The sequence below is a fragment of the Armigeres subalbatus genome, chromosome 2 (assembly GCF_024139115.2).
Source record: "Armigeres subalbatus isolate Guangzhou_Male chromosome 2, GZ_Asu_2, whole genome shotgun sequence".
Lineage (NCBI taxonomy): Eukaryota > Metazoa > Arthropoda > Insecta > Diptera > Culicidae > Armigeres > Armigeres subalbatus.
Window position 1 is genome coordinate 460,760,767 of NC_085140.1, and position 25,079 is coordinate 460,785,845.

Here is a 25,079-nt window from a genome sequence, read left to right on the forward strand (position 1 = left end):
GATAGTTAACTTCATATCTATCATCTCGCAGAGCTTTCGTGAAAATACAAGACTCAAGATCTGATGCTTTTGATATTCCCTCAGTACCACAAGGTAGCCATCTAGGTCCCCTCATTTTCATTCTCTTTATCAATGACCTATGTGACATCCTGAGGTACAGCAAGATTTTATACGCCGACGACTTGAAAATCTATCGAATCATTTTGCTGTGCATTGCAACCAGACATCGAATATGTATCGAAATGGTGTGAAATTAATGGGATGAGGATTAATATAACTAAGTGTAAAGCTTTAACTTTTACGCGGTGTCTATCTGCTGTTTCGATCAACTATCGTTTGCGTGATGTTATGCTTGAACGGGTCTCGTCAATCAAAGAACTTGGCGTCATTCTCGACAGCAAGCTCCGTTTCAACGAGCACATCTCTGCAACAATCGCCAAAGCCAACGTGATGTTCGGTTTTCTGCGACGTAACACAACCTTTTTCGACGACATTCATATGCTCAAGTCGCTGTATTGCTGTTTAGCCCGCGGTGTTCTCGAGTACGGTGTTCGGATCGGTTTAGGGTCATTTGGCCGAATGTCGTTTGGCCGAAAGGCTCGTTTGAAGGAAGGAAGAAGGAAGAAGGAAGAAGGAAGAAGGAAGAAGGAAGAAGAAAGAAGGAAGAAGGAAGAAGGAAGAAGGAAAAAGGAAGAAGGAAGGAGGAAGAAGGAAGAAGGAAGAAGGAAGAAGGAAGAAGGAAGAAGGAAGAAGAAAGAAGGAAGAAGGAAGAAGGAAGAAGGAAAAAGGAAGAAGGAAGGAGGAAGAAGGAAGCAGGAAGAAGGAAGCAGGAAGAAGGAAAAGGAAGAAGGAAGAAGGATAAAGGAAGAAGGAAGAAGGAAGAATGAAAAAGAAAGAATGGAGAAGGAAGAATGGAGAAGGAAGAAGAAAGAAGAAAGAAGGAAAAAAGTAAAAAAAGAAGGAAGAAGGCAGAAAGAAGAAGAAAGGATAAGGAAGAAGGGATAAGGAAGAAAGCAGAAAGAAGAATAAAGGATAAGGAAGAAGGAAGAAGGAAGAACGAAGAAGGAAAAAAGAACAAGGAAGAAGAAAGAAGGAAGAAAAATAAAGAAAAAAAAAGAACAAGGAAGAAGAAAGAAGGAAGGAGAAAGTAGGAAGAAAGAAGAAGGAAGAAAACGAAGGTCGAAGGAAGAAGAAAGATGAAAGAAGGAAGAGGAAGAAAGGAGGAGGAAGAATGAAGAAGGAAGAAGGACCACTCGTAAACTGAGGTCATTTTTTTGACTATTCGGCCAAACGGCATTCGGCCAAATGGCGTTCGGCCAAACGGCATTCGGCCAAATGGCCTGACACCTTAGGATCTGGGCCCCTCATCAAAGGTACAAAAACGGTTCGTTAATTATGCTTGCGGAAACAGCCCGTAGAAATCTGTCCCCTAGGCATAGGCGGAAAGGTTTTTCATCTCCAGCAGTTTTTGCCGCAATTCCGGCCACCTTGCGGCATATGGAGGCTCGCAACAGCAGACGGAACGGAAGACTTCCTAATCCGGCGCATGCCGCGTCAGCAGGAGTCGAGGGAAGAAGACCCGAAACGACTCGGACGTAGTTGTTGTAGATGGGTCCCAGGATTTCAACAGCTTTTTCGTGGGCGTTGCAGGTCAGTTCGACACCCGTATAATAACCGACTATCGATCACGGCTCTCGCTACTTGGAGCCGGATTCTGCGGTTGTTCGATCGGTGTGGTTTGGTTATGGTTTTAAGCAGATTCAGCCTTGGACTGATGCTTGATTTGACTCCGTCGAAATGGTGTTGGAAGCTTAACTTGGATAACTCAAAGATTGGAATTATAAGAAAATTTCGAAAGTCATTCGGAGATTTTTTTCTACGAATTATTTTAGGAATTTCTTTGGAATATGTGTTAAGAAACTGACAGAATTCTTTCTTAGGAAATCCTTTCGGAAACTCTGTAAAGAGTTTCTTGGAGTTCCTTCGAAATTTCCCTCATGAAATATTTTAGATCTCCAGGTATTCTTTCGAAAATTCTTATAGGAATTCCTTCGCCCATTCATTCGGATTTTTCAGGCAACCTCTAGTTCTTCAGAGATTCCTTTTTAAATTTCTTCGAAATTCCCTCTGAGCATTCTTTCGGGAATCCCTTCAAAAATCCCTTAAGAAATTCTTTCAGGAATCCCTCGGAAATTTCATTCAAAATTCCTTTTGAGAATTGCTTCGGGAAATATTTAGAAATTTCTTAAGAAATTCTTCCAGGAAATCTCTTTGAATTTTCGTTAGCAACTGCTCCGGAAATTCCCTTAGAATTTTCTATTTTATTCTTCAATAATTTTTCGGAAGAATGGGACATTTTTCGGAAGAATGCTGTCAACAAGATATCCGGAATTTTCCCTGCAGGAATTTTGAAAAGCATATTACACTGTTTTACTGAAGAATTTTCTGAAGCTATTTACATAAGGATTTTTTGGTGTTTTTATGAAAGAATTCCTAGAGTAGTATTCAGATGTGATACTGGGGAAATTTTATAAATTATTCCTGGAGGAGTGCTCGAAAAAATATCTGTAGGATTTTCAGGAAATATTCTTGAAAGATTTTCAAAATGTATTTCAGGAGAAATTTCCGAATGAGTTATCGAAGCAATTTCCAAAGAACAACCTGGATAGGCTTTCGAAAAGTATTTGCTTACGAATTTCTCAATTCTTCTAGTAATTTATCCAGGAGTTCATCTGAAAATCCGGACAGTAGTAAAATAAAACACTGTTTTGAATCTGCAATTGAGAATTCATACTTAAGAGAATGACCCAAAAAATATCGGGATTGCAGTCGATCATCATACTTCTTCAGATATTCTCAAGAATTCCTTAGGAATTCACTTCAGGAGTTGCTTCGAAAATTTATCCAGTATTCATCCAGGTGATATTTCTTAAATGTAATCAAAAGTTCGTTCGGAAAGTCCTCCAAACATTTTTTTTTCGTAAAAAATACCTCCAGGAACTATTTCTGTTAGGATTACTTTCAAAAATTTCTAGAGGAGTTCCATCGTCAATTTCTCTAAGTAATACATCGGAAATTCCTCCAGTGATTCATTACTAAATTCCTCAAGGAATTTCTTCGAAAATCCTCCGCAAATAAATCTAGAAATACCTCCAGAAATTTCTTTAGGAATTTTTACGAAAATTTCTTTAAAACATTGTCCAAAAATTCGTTTGGAAATTCCCTCTGATTATTTTTCAAGGAAAATCTTTAGCAAATTTTCATAAATTCAAAAATTCTTCCAGGTGTTACATTCCCTCGGCTCCCGTATTTCTGCCGGAATTCCTTTCAGACATAATTTCTTAAAAAAAAATCTAAGAAACTCCTGAAGGAATTTCCGAAATTCTTGAATTTCTCTGTACATTCCTCCAAGAATTCCTTCGGAGTTTTCTCCAGGGATTCTTTCGGCAAATGCTCAGGAAATTACTTAGAAGATAGATCCAGAAATTCTTTTGGAAATGCACCAGGATATTGCTTCAAAAATTCCTTTAGGAAAACCTTTAAAAAATCCTTAAGGAATACTTGCGTCTTGAAAACTTCTTCGAACTATCCTTAACAAGTTATTAAAAAGAAATTCTTGGTCAGAATTCCTTCGAGAGCTTCTTTAGCAATACCTACGGAAATTGTTACAGGGAAACCTTCCGCAATTCCCTTATGTTAATTCCTTCAGATATTTCTTATGGGAAATTGGAAACTGTGGAAATTGGTTTAGAAATTCCTTCGAATTTCTCAAAAAACTTGTTCTAGTTATTCCTTAAGTAATCCCTTCGGATTTTTTTTTACAACATCACCTAGGAATTCCTTCGATTATTTTTTGAATTTCTTCGGACTCTAGTCTCAAATCTTTGGATATTCCTTTAAAAAAATCGAAAAATTCACTTCAGCAATTAATTCAGAAATTCTTTCAAGAATCATTTGGAAATAACTATAAGAGTTTTCGGAAAATTCTTCTGAAAATTTATTTGAAATCTCCGTTACAAACGAAGAAATTTCTGAATCAATTTTCAAACATTTCTCCTGAAGAAATTTTCGAAAACAATTTCTGTAGATATTCCTGTGCCAGTTTCAGTGTCTGAACCAAATCTCAGCGAGCTGCAATCGAATAGACTCAACAGATGGCAGTGGGTTTAGCAATGCAGCACGAATTGCTTATCAAGCCTACAAATTCGTAGGCGAAGGTCGAGAAGCAGAAACAATCTCACTGTTAAGACTATGGACAACGTTCAACCACTGAATTTGAAGACGAGTCACGGAGATTCATCCACGTGAAGGGTAGGGTAGTCACCGTCAGTACCGAAGATGGGTTATACCGCAGTGTCAAAAACTTGTATTCTTCCCATTCGAGATGGCCAACCGGCCATAGGACGACAGTTGGGACACTTTGGTATCTCGCGGTTTTTTTTTAGTGAAGATCAACCCTTCAACAAACGCCGTTCCAACGGATCTATGGTAGAAAATTAGGCTAGGTAGGGACACACTAGGGGCACAATTGGGGCAATTGAGAGCAAATTGCAAGGGGCTGATCAAGAAGTTATGTTTTCCACATCCTGTCATTTCCGAATCTAAATCGCTTTGACAGAAAACTCCGTCGACGACATCAGTGCCTTACTACAGTCACTTCAGCAAAGCGTTAGACGCCTCCATAGCGGCAAACTTTGGCAAGAATGGAGATCTCCATTCTTGCCAAAGTTTGCCAAGGGGCGATTAATAAGTTATGTCCTCCCATTTATTTGTATGTTTTTGATTCGAGAAGTCTCATTCTTTGGCAATGTCACATCATGGTAGTTGGTCGTTTGGAGGACCTAACAGTAAACGGAACGAATATTTGTTTACATCTTGGGGTTCCGTTCGACCGAGTTTTAGATCTCAAGGATTGCAACGTCGTCGAGAGTGATGAAACTATTAGTTTAAAATTAAGTTCTTGATTTGTTATTTTGAAGAAATTCAGATTTTTGCGGATTAACGTGCAGAGTCCTGCATAATGGAGCTTTGTTTGATCCATTTGGGATTAGGCATGGATGTATTATAATGTTCACTCAGTACTGGAACGCGATGTTTACATATCTGCCCCTTTCAATATCTATAGAAACGCGAAGGATGAATGGCATGCTACAAAAATCTCAAACAATATTTGTCCTGTGACAGGGCATGAAAGTGCTTTCAACCCGGTGAATTAAAGGAATATGAATAATTTATCGACTACTCACTGTTCTTTGCATATATCAATTAAAATAATTTAGAAATTATAATTTTAAAATAAAACACAACATCCTTTCATGACTGCCTTTCATGCGAAGTTGATCAAAGAACCCAAGATTCTTTCATTTGGTCGCCTGAATTAGAAAAAGGCGCTTTGCTCTCTGTCTTATGACGATCATGACTTATTCCAGTACTAGTTCACATCGTAATCGACGAGATCATGATGGATACTTGCGATTTACCTTGTACCTAACTGTGGGCTATTAATATGGAGCACCTGAACGACTTAGATTTGGCTGATGATGTTGCTCCACGTACGTTCCTTTATAGCGTAAACAAGGCCAAATCATTGGACGTCAACTAGAACAAACTCTTCAACTTTACGATAGCTAGGCAATCAGTGGAGAAGGTCAAGAACTTCCAAGTCGAACGGCAGAACTAACTGAAATCGAGCACGGATCGAAAATGCCAAGTCAAATATCCAACTACAAAGTGAAATCTGTGTTGTTATACGCCAGTGAGACTTGGTGTTCATCAGCTGGTATTGTGCAGAAGCCGCATTTGTTAACCGAAGTCGTTACAATTCGGGCCTGGTGGCTTTGTGAGTGGATCTTGAATGCTGAGCTCCATCAAAGATGCCGATTTCAACAGCAATTCGAGTGTGAATGGAGACTGGTCGGCCACACTTACGAAAGAGCGGAGTGCGGACATGCGCTGGATTGGAATCAGACAGGACATCGCAGCAGAGGTACACCTAAGGGTTCGAAGCTTCAATAGGGCAATAGATTGTTTCAGAAATAAGTCAGCCTTTGGACACGGTTGATTCGGTTTCAGCTGTTTTCTTTTGATACGACACAAGCAAAATTAGTTACTTCTTTCAGTACCAAACGGTTTGAAACATTTAACATTACCTTGATCAGATAAATGATTTATTTAAACTTGTTTTATTTTCGCAAGTAAGTGAAAAAGTATCCAGAGAAAAATAAAAATACATCAATTCTACAATCAAACCTATGTGTCAAACACTGTGAAACTCCAGTCGAATATCCTTCAGGTTTGTTTAGTCGAATTAAATTTGTAACTCTCAATAACTGAAGAATGGTTGAATGCCCATGGCGAAAACCAAATTGCTCATCAGCAAATCAGTTTAATGATGATTAATGCAAATTCACGGTCTATCCAATCTTATAGCAACAAATAAATTTTCCTATATATTTTGAATTCCGCGCCGTTTATAATTGACCGTAACGTCTATCATTTTATACCGTAACAGAGTCTAGACGAACATACAAAAAAACACATCAAATTAAGGTCAGTCAGTACCTTCGTCGCCCTCGAGTACCGAACGAGAATTTCGATCCTCGCCTTGAACTTGAACCCCGTTTCTGCCACTAGTGTGCCGCTACTAAACTGCAGATCTGTTCCCCGTTGCTGCGCACAGGCCGAGTCACCAAATCAAAACCAGCAGACACCAATCCGTCTAGCCGAAAGCCATTTGTCAAGTTCATGCCCAATTCGAGTGTAACCACCAACGTCTAGCCGTTAGTTGCCCAACGAGCAGTCGGTCAGTAGTGCTTAGCGCCTGCTGTGTTTTTATTTGCAGCAAATTTAAATTATGACAGTAGATACTTACTGATTAGATCCAAAATGTCATCTGCTACTATGAGGTTATTGGGAAGATCCTGCAGATTGGGATCATCTGGAAAGAAAAGAGTAAATTTTTTGAAGGGATGAGTAAGTCACACAAGTGTGTAGGCGTGGGAAAATATCCATCGTCTGACTGTTGTTGTAATAAAAAAGCGGAAAAACAGATCCCACCGGCACACGCCTGCCCAAATGAATGCTAGGAATTCTAGGAATTTTGAGAGTCTATCTAACTGGCACTGGTCGTATAATTTCACTGCTAATGTTTACCTCCCCGATGGCTATCAGACTGTTCCGATGGATTTAAGTACCTCTGCTGGTTCCAGGCAATCAGGAATGCATAACTCAGTGGGGTGGTGTGATGAAAAGAACCATCATGGCTACGAAAGGGGGTGAAATATTTCAATCACGCATAGTAGGCACTGCCTGGCAGCAGTGGTACACAGGTGATGTATACAAACATAAGTTCACAACCCGATGATGGGTGGAATGAGTACGAATGGAATGTGGGTAGTGGATTCCACCCGTTGTGCATAGGAGCCTGTTTTGCTTAGAAAGATGGTAAGAAGGATTGTTTTTCAAATCAAAATATGATTGATTACCATATGTTTATTTTTTAAAAGGGAGTTTAAATTAAGATCATTGAACGAACTAATGCTACTTTAGAGCCGGTCGTCCATCAAGGTGAACAAGATTTTTGAGCAAAACAGAATACTTTTGAAATTAGTGTGAACATTTTCATCATAGTTGTAAGAATTGTATTAAAAAATGTTGGCTGTTGATTTGCTTTGATTCAATCTGTTGTGTTCATAGGGTCATACGTTTTATAAATTCACAAAAAATCTTCAAAGAGTCTAAAATATTATAATCTTTTTAACCAGTTATTTGCAATAAGCACTCCTGTGTGCGCGGGCTTTAAGGACATAGTTGGAAGAGTACCAAGATGGCCGTCAATATGGCACCGGACCTTCCACGGGTCAACCCCACACCTCCCGCACTCCTCTTCCACCAACATTCGAATGCATCGAACAGCATCGAACAAAAGTATAATATTCAAATTACTAACCTGTTCACAGCATATTTATTCACTTCCCGTGATAATGAACATGTTTCTTCAAAGAGTCCTATGAATTTCGGCTCGAACTTTATCGTAAATCAGCAGTTTCGTGCCAATTTAATAGCCGTTCGCGATTCGGTGGGCTTATCACTGCACTTCACTTCTTCTCAAAAGGCATAGAAAAATCAAGTTTTTACTCACTTCTCCGCACATGAGCAGCCCGAAATGTTGATAGAATGCAAATTAAACATCACTTTTTGAAATCAGTCACCTGTTTCAACCGAAAACTTAATATAAACTGCTATTTTTGCCCGAGAAAAACAATTAAAAACTGACCGCGGAGCGAATGTAAACACCGGCAGCGGCAGCAGCAAACTAATACATAGGGTGGTTCCAAAAATGATTTTGCTGCGCCGCGCTCAGTCGATTATGATTCATAATTTGGGTGTCATCCGATGGTTTGGGTTGGTTTGAATAGAGGTTTACCGTGCACAGGTCGTTTCAGGTTTGTATGACAGTTAATATGGCGAGGTTGAATTTTATATTATTTTGATTGTGGCACTCCGTCATTGGGCGCTGGCGAGGGGGGAGACCATATGACTGGATGAAATATTCAAGAGCTTTAATTCCATAGACAATGGACATTGAATGGTCGTTTCAATGGCTGGGAGTCGATTTTAATCGATGTTGCGAATCATTAGCATGATAATTAGGCTTATTTTTCGCGTTACATAATCAATGGATCTTTCCTGCGGTGCGGTTTTCGTTCAATGAAGTCGCCTCTTTATGCCAGCGTTTGGAAGGCGCTGTAGCCAATGTAATGAAAGGTTTAGTTTCTCATGCGGGCCCTCCTTAGCCGTGCGGTAAGACGCGTGGCTACAAAGCAAAACCATGCTGAGGGTGGCTGGGTTCGATTCCCGGTGCCAGTCTAGGCAATTTTCGAATTGGAAATTGTCTCGACTTCCCTGGGCATAAAAGTATCATCGTGTTAGCCTCATGATATACGAATGCAAAAATGGTAGCCTGGGTTAGAAACCTCGCAGTTAATAACTGTGGAAGTGCTTAATGAACACTAAGCTGCGAGGAGGCTTTGTCCCAGTGTGGGGATGTAATGCCAATTAGAAGAAGAAGAAGAAGAAGATTCTCATATTAGTTTTCATACAAACTTGAACCGGCTAGTGTTCAACCAGTTTTTGTTCAAATCGGTTTTTGGAGGACACTCGGAGCATGGGACGGAATCGTGTGAGCGTGGTGGAGCTAGTTTTCTGAACCACCCTACTAATATTCTTTGTTTTTTTATAAATACGACACCAATACTACTACAGTACATGACAGTTTTTATTGTACCAATACTTTCAAAGCTTTGTTTTGGTACTCAACCCACCTTCACCTTAATGGCTTGTTTTTCTCTTGCAGGAGCCTTAATAATCGCAAAAGAGTAAGAAGTAGAGGTTTGCATGATGGGAAGTGTATTCTAATAGTGGCAGAAAGATCGATATTGTGGATTGCCCTGGGTTGACGGTTTACGGGTTAGGAACTTATGATAAATGATTTAAAAATTAGTCGGCATCAAGTAAATCATGTATAATACTTTTGTTAATTTAGAAGAGTGCAAATAGAACATGGGAAAGTTTTTGATAGTTCTAGTTGTTTGGGTTGCTCCAGCACATACTCAAATAATTGCAAAAAAGATTCATCAAGCAGGGCTTTTTAGAAAATTGAATTACAGAAATTTTCTTAGTACAAACTCTGCATTTCAACTTAGTGTTCAGTGTTTGAGCAGTTTTTGTTCTTTGTTTATTAAAACTTATTTAACTTATTTCAATTGTTTTAGAACTGTATGATTTATGGAAAAGGAGAATTACTATTTTATAAATAATGTTCCATCAAAACTGCCACATAAAATTCCATCGTATACTTCAACTATTCAAAGAGCTCGTACCATCCACCCTTCAACCGGTCGAACAGCTGGTCAACCTTGAATCAAGAATAGGAAGTGACTAAATTACGACCGAGTTGATTTACCGTACAACCGATTAGTATTATTATTTCATCCCAAGACCCATCAAAGCGAAAGTTTTCCGGACGATTTGGCTTCGCTTTGCCATAACGATCACCATCACCGTCGACGTTGTCCGTCGTAGCAAGCGGAGACAGCACACAGCCAGCTTGGATTAGTTACTGCCTTGCGTTGCAGCGCTTTGCAAAAACAGACCAAATCGATCGAGAACAGGTCGAACCAAAACAAAGATCGGTGCGGGTGAGTGATCTAAAATAAACACCCCCCGTTGCGTCGATGTCGAGCTACGACAAACCACGCATCATGATCTTTTGTTTTGCTCTGGTACGTACACGGTCCGGACAAACAAGGAAGAAAAGCGACCGATGTCGTTGCAATTTTCCTTTTCTTTTTTTGCAACTGTTGTCATTTTCGAGTGGTGCAGCTGCAACTGCATTTGGCGGTCGGCAAACACGAGCGACGATGACCCTTAATAGGGGATAAGGGTGCGAAAGTTTAAATAATTAGATCGAATAAAATAACATCTCTGTTTGAAAGTGGATGTGGATGGAAATGTAATTCACAATCATGCCTCTCCGTCTCCATAATATGTTTACAAAATTGGACAAATTCACAAATAATAACATTATTGTAACATAGTAATATAATATTGTAATAATTTTTCACAATGTTGTAAGAAATTACCACCAGAGTGTCCATTACAGGAATATGTTGGGGGATTTATAGTAGGGAAGCAGAAAATTCTAAAACGCAACCTAAATTGAGGGTCGAATATAGACAAACAATTTCCTATTAAGGTCAATCCTGACGGAATCCAAGTTCCAAAGTGCTCGCGTTTTCAGGGGCACACCACTCGATTCAGAGGCGGCGCACAACTGTCATTTTTGTTGATTTAGCTTTGCTGCGTCGCAGCATGCGTGACATAATAAAAATGACAGTTGTGCGTTGCTTCCGTATCGAATGGTGTGCCCTTGAAAACGCGAGTACTTTAAAAATTGGATTCCATCAGGTGTGACCTTAAGAACTTCCAGAGCTCCCACTACTAAGGGGTCCACTAACACTGGCGGAGTTAAGCCGTGGAACTATGGAACGGTTTTCACATAAGTGGCGATTCAATAGTAATTTCCATACAAATTTCAAACTGCGCGTGCTTAGTCAAAAAACAACCAAATTTGCTAAATGTTTAGGAGGATTATTGAAACCGCAGAAATCATCGTTTTATCATAAAGGGAGCGAAAAAATCCAAATTTGTACCACTCTAGAGACACGTGACGTACAGGGATGCAGATACAATTTTTATAAGTCTGTATCAATCTCAGCAAAATGTCTGTATTTGTCTGTATGAAGTTTGTGAGGTACAAGAATTAGAAAATTATTCAAAACTATGCACTTTTGTCAACGTGGAATATCGAGATTTCGATAATCAAAAAGTTTGTGTAAAACTTAGTCGAGTCAAGTACGAGATACTGAGGACGTTGTTGAGTTCGAAATACGTTTCTGTAAAGTTACAATCAAGTGGTGGAATGAAATGGTACTAACTCGTTTTTTGACAAGTTAAGAAAAGCTCTATTTTTATCTTATTCATATGTAGGTATGTTATTACATTAAAATAATAATATGACAGGTGAAAACATTCCACTAAAAAGCTCAAAATAATTTTCTTATTAAAATAAATAATATTTTAATATATAGTTAGGAAGTCCGAAAGAATTTGGTTCGGAGGAGAGACTTAAAATGAAGGAATAATTCCGTTCGGAAATCTAGAGACCGGAACGGACTTTTTTTTGTTTTTTTTGTTCTTCCGAACGGAACTCTTTTAGGCTTTCCATCCAAATCTTTTTTGGGCTTCCAAATGAAATCCCAGAAGGCTTCCAAAAGAAATCCCAGAGGGAATCCCAATAGGATACTTGTACAGAAGCAGAGAAAAAAAATCCATACAGAAGCCTATAGATGGCTCCGCTCGGAATTCAAAACGTATTCCTTTCGAGTTTAAGACGACTTTATTCAAAAGTCGAAAATAATTTCGTTCGGAAGCCCAACAAGATTCCATTCGGAAGTCCAAAAGAATTTCATCCAAAAGCCTTGAAGAATTTGGTTAGGAAGCGCAAACGAGTTCTGTTTTGAAAGCCTAAAATAATTCTGTTTAGAAGCTCTATTTGGATTCCGCTGTCCAGAAGCAGAAAAGGATTCCGTTCAGAATCCCCGAAGGCTGCAATAGGAAGTCCAAATGAATTCCTCTCGAAACTCCAGAAGGCATCCGTTCTAAAGCCCAGAAGGATTCCAATCGAAGGCGCAGAAGATTTCCTTTGTCCAACAGAATTTTGTTCATAATTTCAAAGGAATGCCGTTTTTAAAGGATTACATTCGGAAGTTCACACAATTCTGTGCGAAAATCCGTACGAACGGAGATCTTTTGGGCTTTCCAAAGCAATTGGGTCCTAAAATGATGAATCGATATTGGATTTTCTTTCAGGGAGCTATGAAGTTATTTATCCGGAACACGCCAGTTTTTTTTTTCGATTCAAAACTCGAAAGGAAGTTTAAAAATAGACGGCATTTTTGGTCTTGTTTGACGTATGGAATCATATGATTCAAACGCACTATCAAAACACCCCTGGGCATTTGACTCATCCTTTGACAGTTAATGTATGGGCCTGACGTTGTGGGCTGATGGTTCATTCGTGCTGATATGTTGCCTTTTCAGCAACAGACGACTTATATGGAGGACACACTTCTGGTATTTATACCATGGCACAAAAATCTTGAAATGAGTGCCATACCAATTATTGTCTTCATTAAAGATAGTCTTGAAATTATTTTCTTGTCGCCTTGTACCATGGTACGAATACCACAAGTATGTGCCCCATATCAAACATGTCTTAAAAAGTCTCACACGCAAAAATATCATATTTACTGACATAGATCGGTTCGTTTATTCTTGACCGATGCACTATCGTTTGCAACCATAAACGATGTAGGGCTTTAGGACCTATCTCGTCAAAAATTTGTATGCGCTCAATCGATTCTTTATTTTATTTAAACTTTAATTTTCCAAGGAACTCATATTTTTTTACGCCTCTTGGTATTTTTAAAATTTAAAACAAAAATTCGAAAAAGTGCAGTTTTTCAAGATTGGTCTAAAATTTGCCCGACTTTCAACGAACATCGGGTGAATTTTTCAGACCGGTTCACATGTTCAGCACTTTTTCGGATTTGTTTTCGATTTTTAAAATAGTTAGAGGCTTTAAAAAATATGGGTTCTTAGGGAAAGTTGGCCTGAAATAAGCCAAAGAATCGACTGAGACAATAAAACGTGATACAATTTATAAAGGGAAATGTCAATTCTTCTGGGCTTTCAAACGAAATAAGCTAAAGTTTCCAAATGGAATTATTTTGGAATTCTGAATGGAATATTTCTGGGCTTCTGAAAGAAATCGTAAAAGTTCTGTTCGGAACTAAAAAAAAAAAAAAACTTTCAGAAGCCTTAAATTCTACGTTCGAAAGACCAACATAATTGCCGTTGGAAATCTTATAGAAGGATTAAGTTTGAAATCCCTAAATGTTTCCGTTTGAAGCCCAATAACACAGACAAACAGACGTAACAGCTTGTACATTTTTCATGAAAATCGATTGCTTAACTCCTCTATCACCATCTTGCGAGTATAATACACGAAACAATGGTTCGTATGACATTGTCACCAGAAGGAGCTAGAGTGAGATGTCAAAGTCGAAAAATTACGACGCTAGCGCCACTAGTTTTCAAATGGGCAATCAATCAAATTTAAACTGGTGGTTATAGTCATGGTCGTTGCTATTTTCTCTAGTGTTACGTCTGTTTGTCTGTGCCAAAAGTAATTCTGTTTGCAAGCCCAAAGTTTTCGAAAAACAATAAATGTCTGTAAAAGTCTGTAACTTCAATCAAAAGTCTGTATAATGACTGTAATCTGTATAATGTCTGTATGCAAGACCAAATGTCTGTCTGTATGTCTGGCATCCCTGGTGACGCACCAAATTCTCGGGTACTTATTCAAAAGGACGTATGTGATTTCGTAAACAAAGATTCAAATGTCGATTAGTCCGATCTGATGGCACTCCCACGCAAACCAACACCATCAACAGGTAGCCGAAGCCTCCCCCTATCTGTCTATGGTTATGGTTTGCGTGGGAGGGCTATCAGATCGGACTAATCGACGTTTGAATCTTTGTTTACAAAATCCATACGTCCTTTTGAATAAGTACCCGAGAATTGATTTTTTTCCCAGTATACTTAAATCTTGCTCAACTTTTCGAAAGGACCTAAATAACATTTTTTTCATGAATTAATTTGAATACTGCTATCGATAGCTTTCAAATTGGCCTGTTGATTGCAATATTCAAATCAATTCATGAATAAAATTGTACTTAGGTCCTTTTGAAAGTTAAGCAAGAAATATGAACGCCAAAATTGTTCTAAAAAAAGAGATTTTCCTGATTTTAATAGAACCTGGAGAAACTTTCGAAAGAATACCTGGAGAATTTTAGCCGGATTCCTTTTAAGAATTCCTTCATAAATTTCATTCAGAATTTTTTTTTCGGAAATTTATTCGATAATGTTTTCAGAATTTTAAAGAAATTCTGCTAAGAACTTGAGAAGTTTGCCGCAACCACCAATTTTTCAAATAATTTTCGGAGATTCTCAAAAGTCTTCTGTGAAAATTTCCGAAAATTTCCTATGAAATCTGCAAATTCTTTTCTCCGGATAAAAACTCCCGAAACATTTCTGTGGAAATTCCAAAGAATTCCAACTATTATCAGCTCTTTCAGTCTTATAAAGCAGCTAAAACGTTGTTGCGTCTATTTTCCGACGTTTCGGTGCATATTTCACGTTTCAGTGTATAAATCCCTGAAGAAGGTGAAATATACACCGAAACGTCGGAAAATAGACGCAACAACGTTTAAGCTGCTTTATAAGACTGAAAGAGCCGATAATAGTAAAACTAAATTGTGATGTGATATCAAATTCAAGTGAAATGTTTGTGTCATGTAAATTTGGTGAACAAAAAAAATTCTATCATTCCCGGTTGCTAAATGTACCTAAATGTAGTCCGCTGCAAACGACTAAAACGAAAACTAAAACTTTCCATAAAAAATAGGAAATTTCCAATAAAGAAATCAAAAAATCTCCATAAAGAAATATAAAAAAGCAATAGCTAGGATTTTTTTTCTTTTGTTGGAAATTTCCTATTTTTTATCAATAATTGAATTGTTTTAATTATTGTAAATTTCTAATTCTTTATGTGAATTTTATTTTGCTGCAAACCCAACCCATTGCAATGGTTGCGATCGTTCCGTGCATTTAAAGTGTGCTGGCAACCAGCTTTTTCACATGCAAGAATAATTGTCTTTCATTCTGCAATTGAAAGCTATTACTTTGTTGTTTTTAGCCACTAAAGGCTTCTAAAATAAATGAACGTTATTTTTTTAACAATTCATAAGCATTTCATATTTTTTTCATTTCTATCCGTTTTTTCTGTTTGAGTAAAACAATATTGTTACTTCGTATAAAAGTTAGCTTAGGTCTGCAGCTTTCAACTGGTGTATATTACTGCATATTACTGCATTATGTTGACTTGAAAAAAGTTATGAGCAAAACGCGCAACTAGGCCCGCAATCGACGACACTTCCTTACTATCCATCAAATACGGAATTCTAGCCATTCGATGCTTCTCATTTCCAAATGACTTAAATTTACAGTAAAGATGTCTGAAATGCAAAGTGCGCCGTAGAAAACAGTACGACACGTGAATGCAAGATTTCGGACACCACCTTCCTTCTCTCTACTTTTACCTCAGCTACAAACAGCGTAGAAAGAGTTGAGCTTTGATCTCCCTTCTGCCATGCAGCAGAAATAACTTACCGGTATCGAACGGAGCTCACACACAGAAGATATGATGTTAGATTTCCATGCTGGGGCTCTATTACTTTTTTCTTCATACGCCAGTTTTTAAGTCGTGTAAAATTCCGGATCCACATTTTCAAGGCCTTGTAATTATAAATTATTATTATTATTACCTCGCCTTCTTGTGCCCGTCGGATCGTTGTTTTTCACCGGGTTATTGTCCAACATTCTGGTTACATGCCCGGCCCACCGAAGTCGTCCGGTTTTCGCGGCGTGAACGATGGACGGTTTTTCCAACAACGTGTACCGTCTTCCACCTGTATCCTGCCAGAGATAGTACGCAACACTTTTTTCTCGAAAACTATTGTAAGTATTGTAATTATAAAATTGAACGCATTATTGCGTCTTTTGGTTCACTTTATTATGTCGGTATTGAATGACATAATATTACACGACTTTTTCGTAGTGTGATGTTTCAGAATAGTTTGGTGTCGCAATTCGAATAAATATTGTAAAATGCCTTAAATTTTCCTAGAAAATTCAGAAGAATTCAAAATTTAGAAAAAAAAATCATGGTAACAAACGCAATTAGAAATCGTTACATCGATTTATGCCACCGCCGTCTTAAATGGCTTTTGGTGTGACGTGGCTGCATGACCAAAATTGTAACAAACGTCACCGTTCCTCCAGAAAATCCTCCAGAAATTCCTTAAAAAGCTATTTCCAAAATTTAGTAGTTTATTTAGTATGGAACAGTCTCCGATGGAAATCTTCAAGGAATTTTCGGAGAAGTTTCTAGCGGAATTCTCGAAATAATTCACAAACGATTTTAAAAATTAATTCTCGAAGGGACTCTTGTAGGAATTTTCAACGCATTTTCAAAAAAAATCCCAATGAATTTGTGAACAGATTTCTTGAAGGAATTTCTTAAGGCATTTTCTTCTGGAAATTCTGAAGGAATTTCAACTACAATAACTAAAGAAATCTCAGAATTCCTGAAGGAAGTTCTAAAAGAGTTCCAGGAGAATGTTTAAAGGAATTGCTGGAGGAAGTGCTGAGAAATTTCCTGAGACTATCTTTCGAATGAATTCCGGGAATTTCTTCCTAGAGTTGCCGAAAGAATTTCAAGAGGAATTACTGCAATAACTTCTCTTGGGAATTACTGAAATAATTGTTAATATAGTTTCTGTGAAAAATTCGAAGAAATTTTTAAAATAATTCCCAAAGAAGTTTGCGAGAGAATGTCAATAGGAATTTCCGAAGATATTCTCAAAGAAATTTCGGAAAGAATTTCTTTAGGAATTATCTAATGTTTTTCTAAGGGAATTTCCGATTGAATCCCTGGTGGAAGTTCTGAACAAATTCTTGAAGGAATATCCAAAGAAATTCTGAAAGTTTATATAGAATGTAGGAAATTCTTACAGAAGAAAATTCAATTCCTGTAAAAACGGAAAGGGAATGGAATTTCCAGTGGAATACCTACAGGAATTCAGCAAATAATTACCGAAAGAATTTTTGTAGAGATTTCTTTGAGCATTCCTAAAGGAATGTTCGAAAGAAATCCTTATGAAGGAATTTCTTTAAACAAAACTATTTTTGAGGGAATTTCAGAAGGAACTCGTGGAAGACGGGCCTAAGAAACTCCTGAAAAAAGAGTCGAGCCAGCCTAGGGCTGAAAATAAAGACAAAATAAAACTCCTGAAGAAAACACCAACGAATTACCGAACAAACATTTTGTATTTTTGGATGAGGATCCACATTACATAAAAATCTTATTTTGGCCAAAAATGTCATATACGCAGTTTCTCAAGTTCAACAGTTCAATTGTTTTTTCCATATTACAGTATCAAATTTGACACACAGTTCAAATAGGTCCAAATATTTTCAGGGTTAGAATTTTGAGAACTTTACCAAATCTCAGCGACCCTTGCATATAAGACCATTTCCCCCCCAAATGCGCAACGATGATCGCTGGTTGTAGGCAACGTACTTGATCATGATCGCGAAAGCGAGAATTTTCCCATCTGACACTGACACTTTTTCCGCGGCGTGTCGTTGGTTCGATCTCGTGCTGTGGATAAACAAAGGTTTCTGCGAGAGGAAAATAACAAGAATAACAGTAAAGATCATATTTCATTACAGCGTTCAGCAGATGAGGGGAAAAGAGCAATTGCACAAATATTGTTTTAGCAATGATTCCTTATTACGGTTGAACGCATAAATATTGAATGCACGCGAAACATTCAGAGCCAATGTTTGGCTTCTTTTGTGACATGCTTTGACCGGCGTGGCTTCGTGGAGAATAATATTCACTTTAGTAACTTTTTGCTCAACTACTTTTTCAGACACTGCCAATCCTAGATGCATTATTCGACACAATCGCAGAAATAAAGATTTTTAATTACTTCATCTCCATGTTCTCGAGATGTCTCAAGTTGAACGACCATGCGTCGGCACCTCTTAAGGAAATGAAATACGCTTCCCATTAGCTCATTTACACATAGCTTGCCTGCCATGAAGTAATAAATCCAAGCAACCACCACAATCCATCACCACTTGCAACGATGTAGCCACCGCGCCGCGCCGAGCCCGCCCTCCTCTTTGGCTTCTTTGTCACCGTAGGCAACCACCGTGACTACTTGGACTTGGACGGAATGCATCGCTCCGATCTTGAACTGTCACCTCGATTCGCGGTGCATCTTAGCCGGGCCGTTTCAGTTCGGAAAGAAAGGATTATAAATTATTTACGTTGGTAACTATGCATAGGAACTTGTCTGAAATTATTTTCGATTTATTTCCATCAAACTAAATGGACTAGCCAATTCTTTGATCATGTTGGGGTTGATGTGATCCCGTATGTCGCACGAAGGATGCTCAAGGTCAACAGGTAGATAACTTGTTCAGTAGAACTGAAGAACTGCTTGTCACATCACTGCGCGATTAAGAGTCAGCGCCGTCGGTGGTTCGTCAGCCGGGGCAAGAGGGGATTTTTGCGGTTCATACCGCATTATTGTGACTTTATTATTATTCATCGCTGCTCCAGGGGGTTGTTTTTGGTTCAATTCGCAACGCCAAAGTGGCGTCGTGACATTCTTCCGACAATTTGAACAAGATTTATGATGTACCGATCAACAGGCGCATCACTTAGCAACGGTAGCAAATATTTGCAGCTTCCAGCGTGAGCATTCCTCGCTGGTAATTAAAATAGTTCAGCACCTCACAGCTGGTGGCAGGCTCGTAGGGGAGATGATGATGCAGCAGCTGATTGGACGCTCTTTGTGCTGGGGGTACTTCTCTAAATTCCTGGGCGCGAATTGTAAACGCTAAGAGTGCTGTCAAAGCACGCGTGGAATTTGTCAGCATGGCAAACAAACACAGTAGGCGGGTGTCAGTGAAAATCTGTGGAAGTGCTAATCAAAGTTTATTATTTTGGATTGCTCATATCCATAATCTATCACGTTTTGCATTCAATGCTCATGTTTTATTGAAGCAATTTGAATGTTCTTGATATTATTCATGTATTACGTATGTAGAAACTACGCGTTCAACAGCTTGATGAATTTGTTTATATTTTTTTTTAAAATATCAAAACATTATCGAATTTTGGTTGAACTCCGATCTATACAAGTCATTTATCCAAGTAACATTAGCACTATATTACGCCAAGCTGCCTTATAATGCCACTTCATGGCTATTTAAAAACTTATAAGCATGAAAGTAGCAATATATGGCTGATCCGGCGAAGTCCTATACCGTTTTGGAAGACTACAAAAATGTAATAAAACCACAAGAGTTCCATCGATAGTTCAAGACGTTAGGAGCATTGCGATTGTCAATTATTACACAACGAATGTTTTCAAATTTGATCAAGTTTGCCTTTGTGTATAAGATAGTAAAAGTAATAAATGTTTATAACTATAGTTAACCGAAACTTTTGATCTGTCTAAAGCACGTTTTGCATAAATAAATATACAGAGATTTTGTTTTACAAGCAGTAAATTGTATTGGGTCAACAACTACAGAGCGATATCCATTGCGGATCATGATTAGTCAATCTATAGATATTACTCAGCGTAAAGTAAAGTTGCAAGTCATCGGCAAACCTTCGTGTGCTGAGAGGAATACCAATGCAGTGGCAAAGCTGACGATGAAAGGGGAAAACAGAATAAGTTCAATAATTGGCTCAAGAGGATCAATTAGACGAAAGAAAGCCAAAACAATTAATTAAAAGTTTGTTTTTCTGGTGTGTTTGCAAAAAAATAATGTTACCGGTTTTTGCAAAAGCTATAGGATATGACGCACAATGCAGTTAGTAATTATCATTCAAAATTTTCCTATGGTGTTATAACAGGGAACTCGATGAGTTTTTTTAGTTTATTTCTTTTAGTTTTATTATTCTTATAACGAGCATTGAATTATAAGTTTGAAACAACTTCTTTCTAGGATTCTCTCTGAAATGAGGTATATTTTATAGAAAGTTTTCAGATTTCCGATGATCATTGCACCTCAAATCTTTATTCTTCGAATCTAAATACACAAATATTTTGCTATACAGTGGCGGAATTATTTATTTTTTATTATTTTTACTGGTACACTGGCGACGGTGCTCAATTCTTCACTCATGTTAATAAAACATTTTTTTAATGACTCAATTACGATACTATCTAAACAATCTCATCCTTCTTTGTTCATGTCACGAAAATCAAAGATACGAGCCAACATTCATTGACACACAATTGGGTGCCATTTCATGCTGTTATGAGTCAGTGCTTATTTATTGCCCGATAATAATTTGTTGAAAATATGTTCATATTTGAGTATCAAACGTAATTGTGCAGTGCAAAACCGTGAGGAATTCAAATTTCCTTCTAAGATGTAAAGCGTGATCAATAAGCTCGGATACACTTTCAAAGTGCAATATAATAAAGCTTGTTGTTGTTACCAGCTTCGAATGTTTTTTTTAAATCATGACAGTTGGACCGTAAGAATACTCTGTGTGCAAGTTCTTCTAAGCTTTCTGGATATCCGCCTTGAAATGGAACAAAATCTAGATTGTGTAGTCCTTCACTATAAATGGAAAGTGGAATCAAATGAAAAATACGAGAAGGCAAAAATATACCAAGGTTCAGGTTAAGAGAGCTAGGAGACCATTCTGCCCCAGTTGTCTCAATTCGATCTTTATAGACAAATAAGCAGTGAGTCAGATTCGACGCAACTTTGAGTAGACGACACTCGAAGTGAGCTAAAACCTGAAAACCATTTGTAATGTTCTATAACAATCGAATGAAGATTCGAACCAGCTTCTGTCGAAATGATGGATATGTCTCATCACGCCTTTCCTCTGATAAGGGAGTGTAGGTACCGGCTCATGTATGGATGCGAGCCGTCTTCTTGACACTCCTGAAAAAATAGGCCGCGGCCTATCGTCGCGACGGAAAGAGGTTCCAAATTAGCAAAAAAATTATTTCGAAGAACGTACCTTTTCGAACTAAGTCAATAGCTTCTCAAGTGAAAGTCAAGTGCAAATCCACGCAGGCTTAATCCGATTCCAAGCCATTACAAAATCTTTCCAGTAGAATGTGGGGCCCGAATCCTTCATGTCAAAATGTATTTAAATGCTGAATCATTTAAATAAAAATAAATCATTTAAATAAAATAAGACGATTCCTATCTTGAATGTTAAGTTTGTAAGAAGGATTAATAGAGAAAAATGATTTATCAAATTTTCAAAAAGTAGTGTGATCAATTCTTCTGTTTGATTCTGGTCTATTAAGGCTGAGTGACATTGCGCATCTTAGTTTTAACCGATTTTAATAGTCAAATAACGACAGAAAATGCAAAAATAGGAGAATATAAATGTATGTATGTTTATTGTTGCTGTCCTTCGACAAACTGGTTTCCCATGAATCGCATTTCAGAACCGATTTAAAAGTTACAATCAGTTTTAGATCTAATTCCTCTTCTGGAAAATAAAATTTCCTGCAAGCATATGCATGGATTTCATGATATGAATTAATCGACGACAAATTCTTGAAATCCACTGATCGCATATCAGTCCCATCTTTGCTACACCTTCCAATCATATAGGCATTGTCTATCCTGAATCTTTGGATAAAAAACTCAAGTGTGCAGCCCAATCGGGTACCCGGGATAGCCCAATTGCGTACAAAGGTGACGTAGGACTACGTAACTCTACGAAATGGCTAACATTTGTTATCATAATCCGAGTCTCTTTATTAACATTAAGCAAACAGCTCGAAGGTCAACTGAATCAAGAAGCCGAATAGTAGCTCCCAGTTGGATGGACTTTGAGTCTCCAAACGTGGAAAAGGGATTAATACGACTCGTCGTCCGCATCGCCGAGTGGCTTACTCGACTTACTTTTAGTAGAGAACATCACAATCCTAAAAGACACCATCCTCAAAAATGTCCTAAATAAAATAATAAGGGAATAAGCAGAATCGGAAGTGTTTCGAATCCAAACACAAATACATTTATTTGCATCGTTCGTTTTCCACCCGCGACGGAAGCGTACGTGTATCGTTTTCTGTGGCGCCGGTGGCAAAGTGAGAGGAGCTTCAAGAATTTATTACACACAGTCCTTTCAGGACTTAAACTTTTTTATCCAAGAGGTTATTGGTATTGACCGTTGGAGAAAATCTTCACCCAGACAAACAGACTATTCGGCTTATTTTTAAAAAATTAATCCGTTTAAACGACAATGACGATTCTGAAAAAAATCCTTTTTTTTTAATGATGCGCTTTTTTTATTGTCGTCATTAATGAGGTTTTCGGCCCTAGACCGGTTCACCTCAGAATGATGCGCTATTTCAGACACTAAACGAAATTTCCACTAAGTCTTCATCGATTTGGCTTTCGCCGGCGGAAATTTTCTGGCGCTGGCGCTCGAAGGAGGGGATGATGCAATAAATTTGTTCGAATGGATGGAACCACTCACAGCAAATAAGCTACCATGCTGATGCCACCAATTTTTGCAATCAAACCTTTCTGTTCAGATAATTCTGGTCCTGAAAAGAATCAATTTTTTCCCCAATTCGCTATTCTAATAACTACTGCAACCAAACACTTGTCGAAACCTTGCGTTGAAATTTCCCATTCGTATTATTATTGACCAACGGCAACTCGATGACTTCGCTAAGATGCCACCAATTTGAATAAATTTTCAGCATCGCCACTGGTGAAACAGAATCGCTACGGAAACCACCACCAATGCGATGGTTTTCCGTTAAAACCTCTACCAGAGCCTTCGTGCTGCTGAGTGCGCTCAGCTCCGTCCGCTCTGCGTGGAATCTTGTGGAATCTGCGGTATCCCAATTCAAATGGCTCGCGGGCGTCGAAAGGCAGCTTTCTTGTAATCAATAAAGTAAGCCCGTTAGCCCCGCCCCTTTGTGATTTGATATGGGTGTAAAAATGATGTGCAGTGCACTCATAGCGATTAACGAAAAGGCGAAGCTAATGGGATTAATACATTAGGTACAACAAAACTGCTTTCCGGCGTGCGCGAGCCATTTTTATCGGGATTCTACAGAGAGCAGTCCCGTAGTATGGCAGATTCTGAATTTGGTTGTGAGCTTATGAATCAAAACATATTTTGTTGCAAAGAGTAACATAATAAATTTGACCCAAGACGAAATTTCTTCATCGTACAAAACATACTCACTTGGCGTCTGTCAGGGTGAGCGACGGTCGCCCATCGGTGGCTGGTTGCTGTAGAAATTTTCCTCTGAAGTAGCATCTTTATCGATTCAGCGGTCGTCGGCAGAAAGTGAACTTTTTGGTAAGATTTTTTGGCTTTGCTTCTGTTAGTCTTTGATTTTGTTCCTATTAGTCATTGGAAATTTAATCGATTTTTTTTCCGGGACGCCATTTCATACAAAAGATGGTTGATTCGAGATTTATTTTCTTCAAAGTGAAAAACTTAATCGTTTGGCGTCGACAGAATGTTGCCCTTCGGTTGCAGAATCACAAGCGACGTCGGAGGGAGATGAGGCAATACATTTGTTCGAATGTCTGAAAACATTAACAGCAACCACGCTACCACGGCGATGTCATCGAAACAGACTTTTTCTGCAATCAATCCTTTCTGTCCAGAAAACGCTGGTCCTGAGAAGATCCGATTTTCTTTCCCCAATGCGCTTTTGCAATAACTGACTGCAACCAAACTCGATGATTTTTCGATAAGACGCCACCATTTGGAATAAATTTTCTGCATCTCGCGGGATCGCAATAGACGACATTTTTGTAATCATCCCTTTCTTTACATAAAATGCGGGTTTGTTTAAGTTGAATGATGACCACCGACGCCAACGACAACCATCAATGCGATGGTTTTTCGTTGAAAATGATACATCGCACTATGGTCCAGGATACAGATTTACGCGGAAAGATGAATTTTACGCCAAAACCATATTTTTTAGAAACAACTGTTGTTCTACAAAATTGTTCGAAATAGTAAGGCCATCATTATGGTTTTACCAAAAATAGGGTGGCCCATCATATAAAAAAAATTAGAAAATATTTTTTTTATTTCTTGGAATATTGACATGTTATGTTCTACAAAGTTGTAGCGTAGCTTATTCCAATCAATTTTGCTAAAAAAAACTTTTTCTGTAGCTCTTAAGCAATTTTACCTAATTGGATTAGGGTGTACCTCAAAAAACAGTATTTTTGATCTAATTTTTTTTTTTTAGGTTTCTCGAAAAAGTCGTCTTCAGGTGACTTTTAGAGCTCAAAAAAATGCAACTTTTGATGGGTAACATGCACAATATCTTTTTCCGATCAAAAGTTATAATCATTTTTCTGTCAAAATTACATTTTTTCATAAGTTGATATCTCCGGTTAGGGCAGACCAAAAAAATATGTTTACACGGCATTTGAAAGACAACTTAATGTTCTTTATTATGTCAAAAAATTGGGGATATTTTATTTTTTTATCTCAAGTTTTCCCAATTTTACTAAAATCATGTTTTTTCAAATAAATTAATATAACTCGACAACGGAAAAAGATACAGACGATATTCTTATAGCAAAACACGCGTTTTGAAAAGCCCCAAAAGTCTTTAGAAGATGACATTCGTGAGAAATGAAAAATAAAAAAATCTATAGCTCTAACACTTTTTATAAGTTTTATCATTATCATCGTATTGCAAGATTTACGAGAAAAAATGCATTTTCGGTCTGAAGCATACTTTTAAGAAACAAAATTTGTTCTACAAAGTTGT

At 37.9% G+C, this 25,079-nt stretch overlaps 1 protein-coding gene across 5 annotated transcripts in view; it reads right to left on the reverse strand.

The window, feature by feature from the left end:
• The window catches only part of LOC134213866 (embryonic polarity protein dorsal-like), a 110,039-nt gene that overhangs the window by 27,197 nt on the left and 57,763 nt on the right, over nucleotides 1–25,079 (reverse strand). For 4 of the 5 annotated variants that reach the window (XM_062693297.1, XM_062693291.1, XM_062693293.1 and 1 more), the window contains one exon: nucleotides 6,872–6,937. The exons of the other annotated variant lie outside the window; for it this stretch is intronic. In XM_062693297.1, the coding sequence (XP_062549281.1) occupies nucleotides 6,872–6,937 (66 nt within the window). The remainder of the gene's footprint in view (nucleotides 1–6,871; nucleotides 6,938–25,079) is intronic. 5 annotated transcript variants of the gene reach the window in all.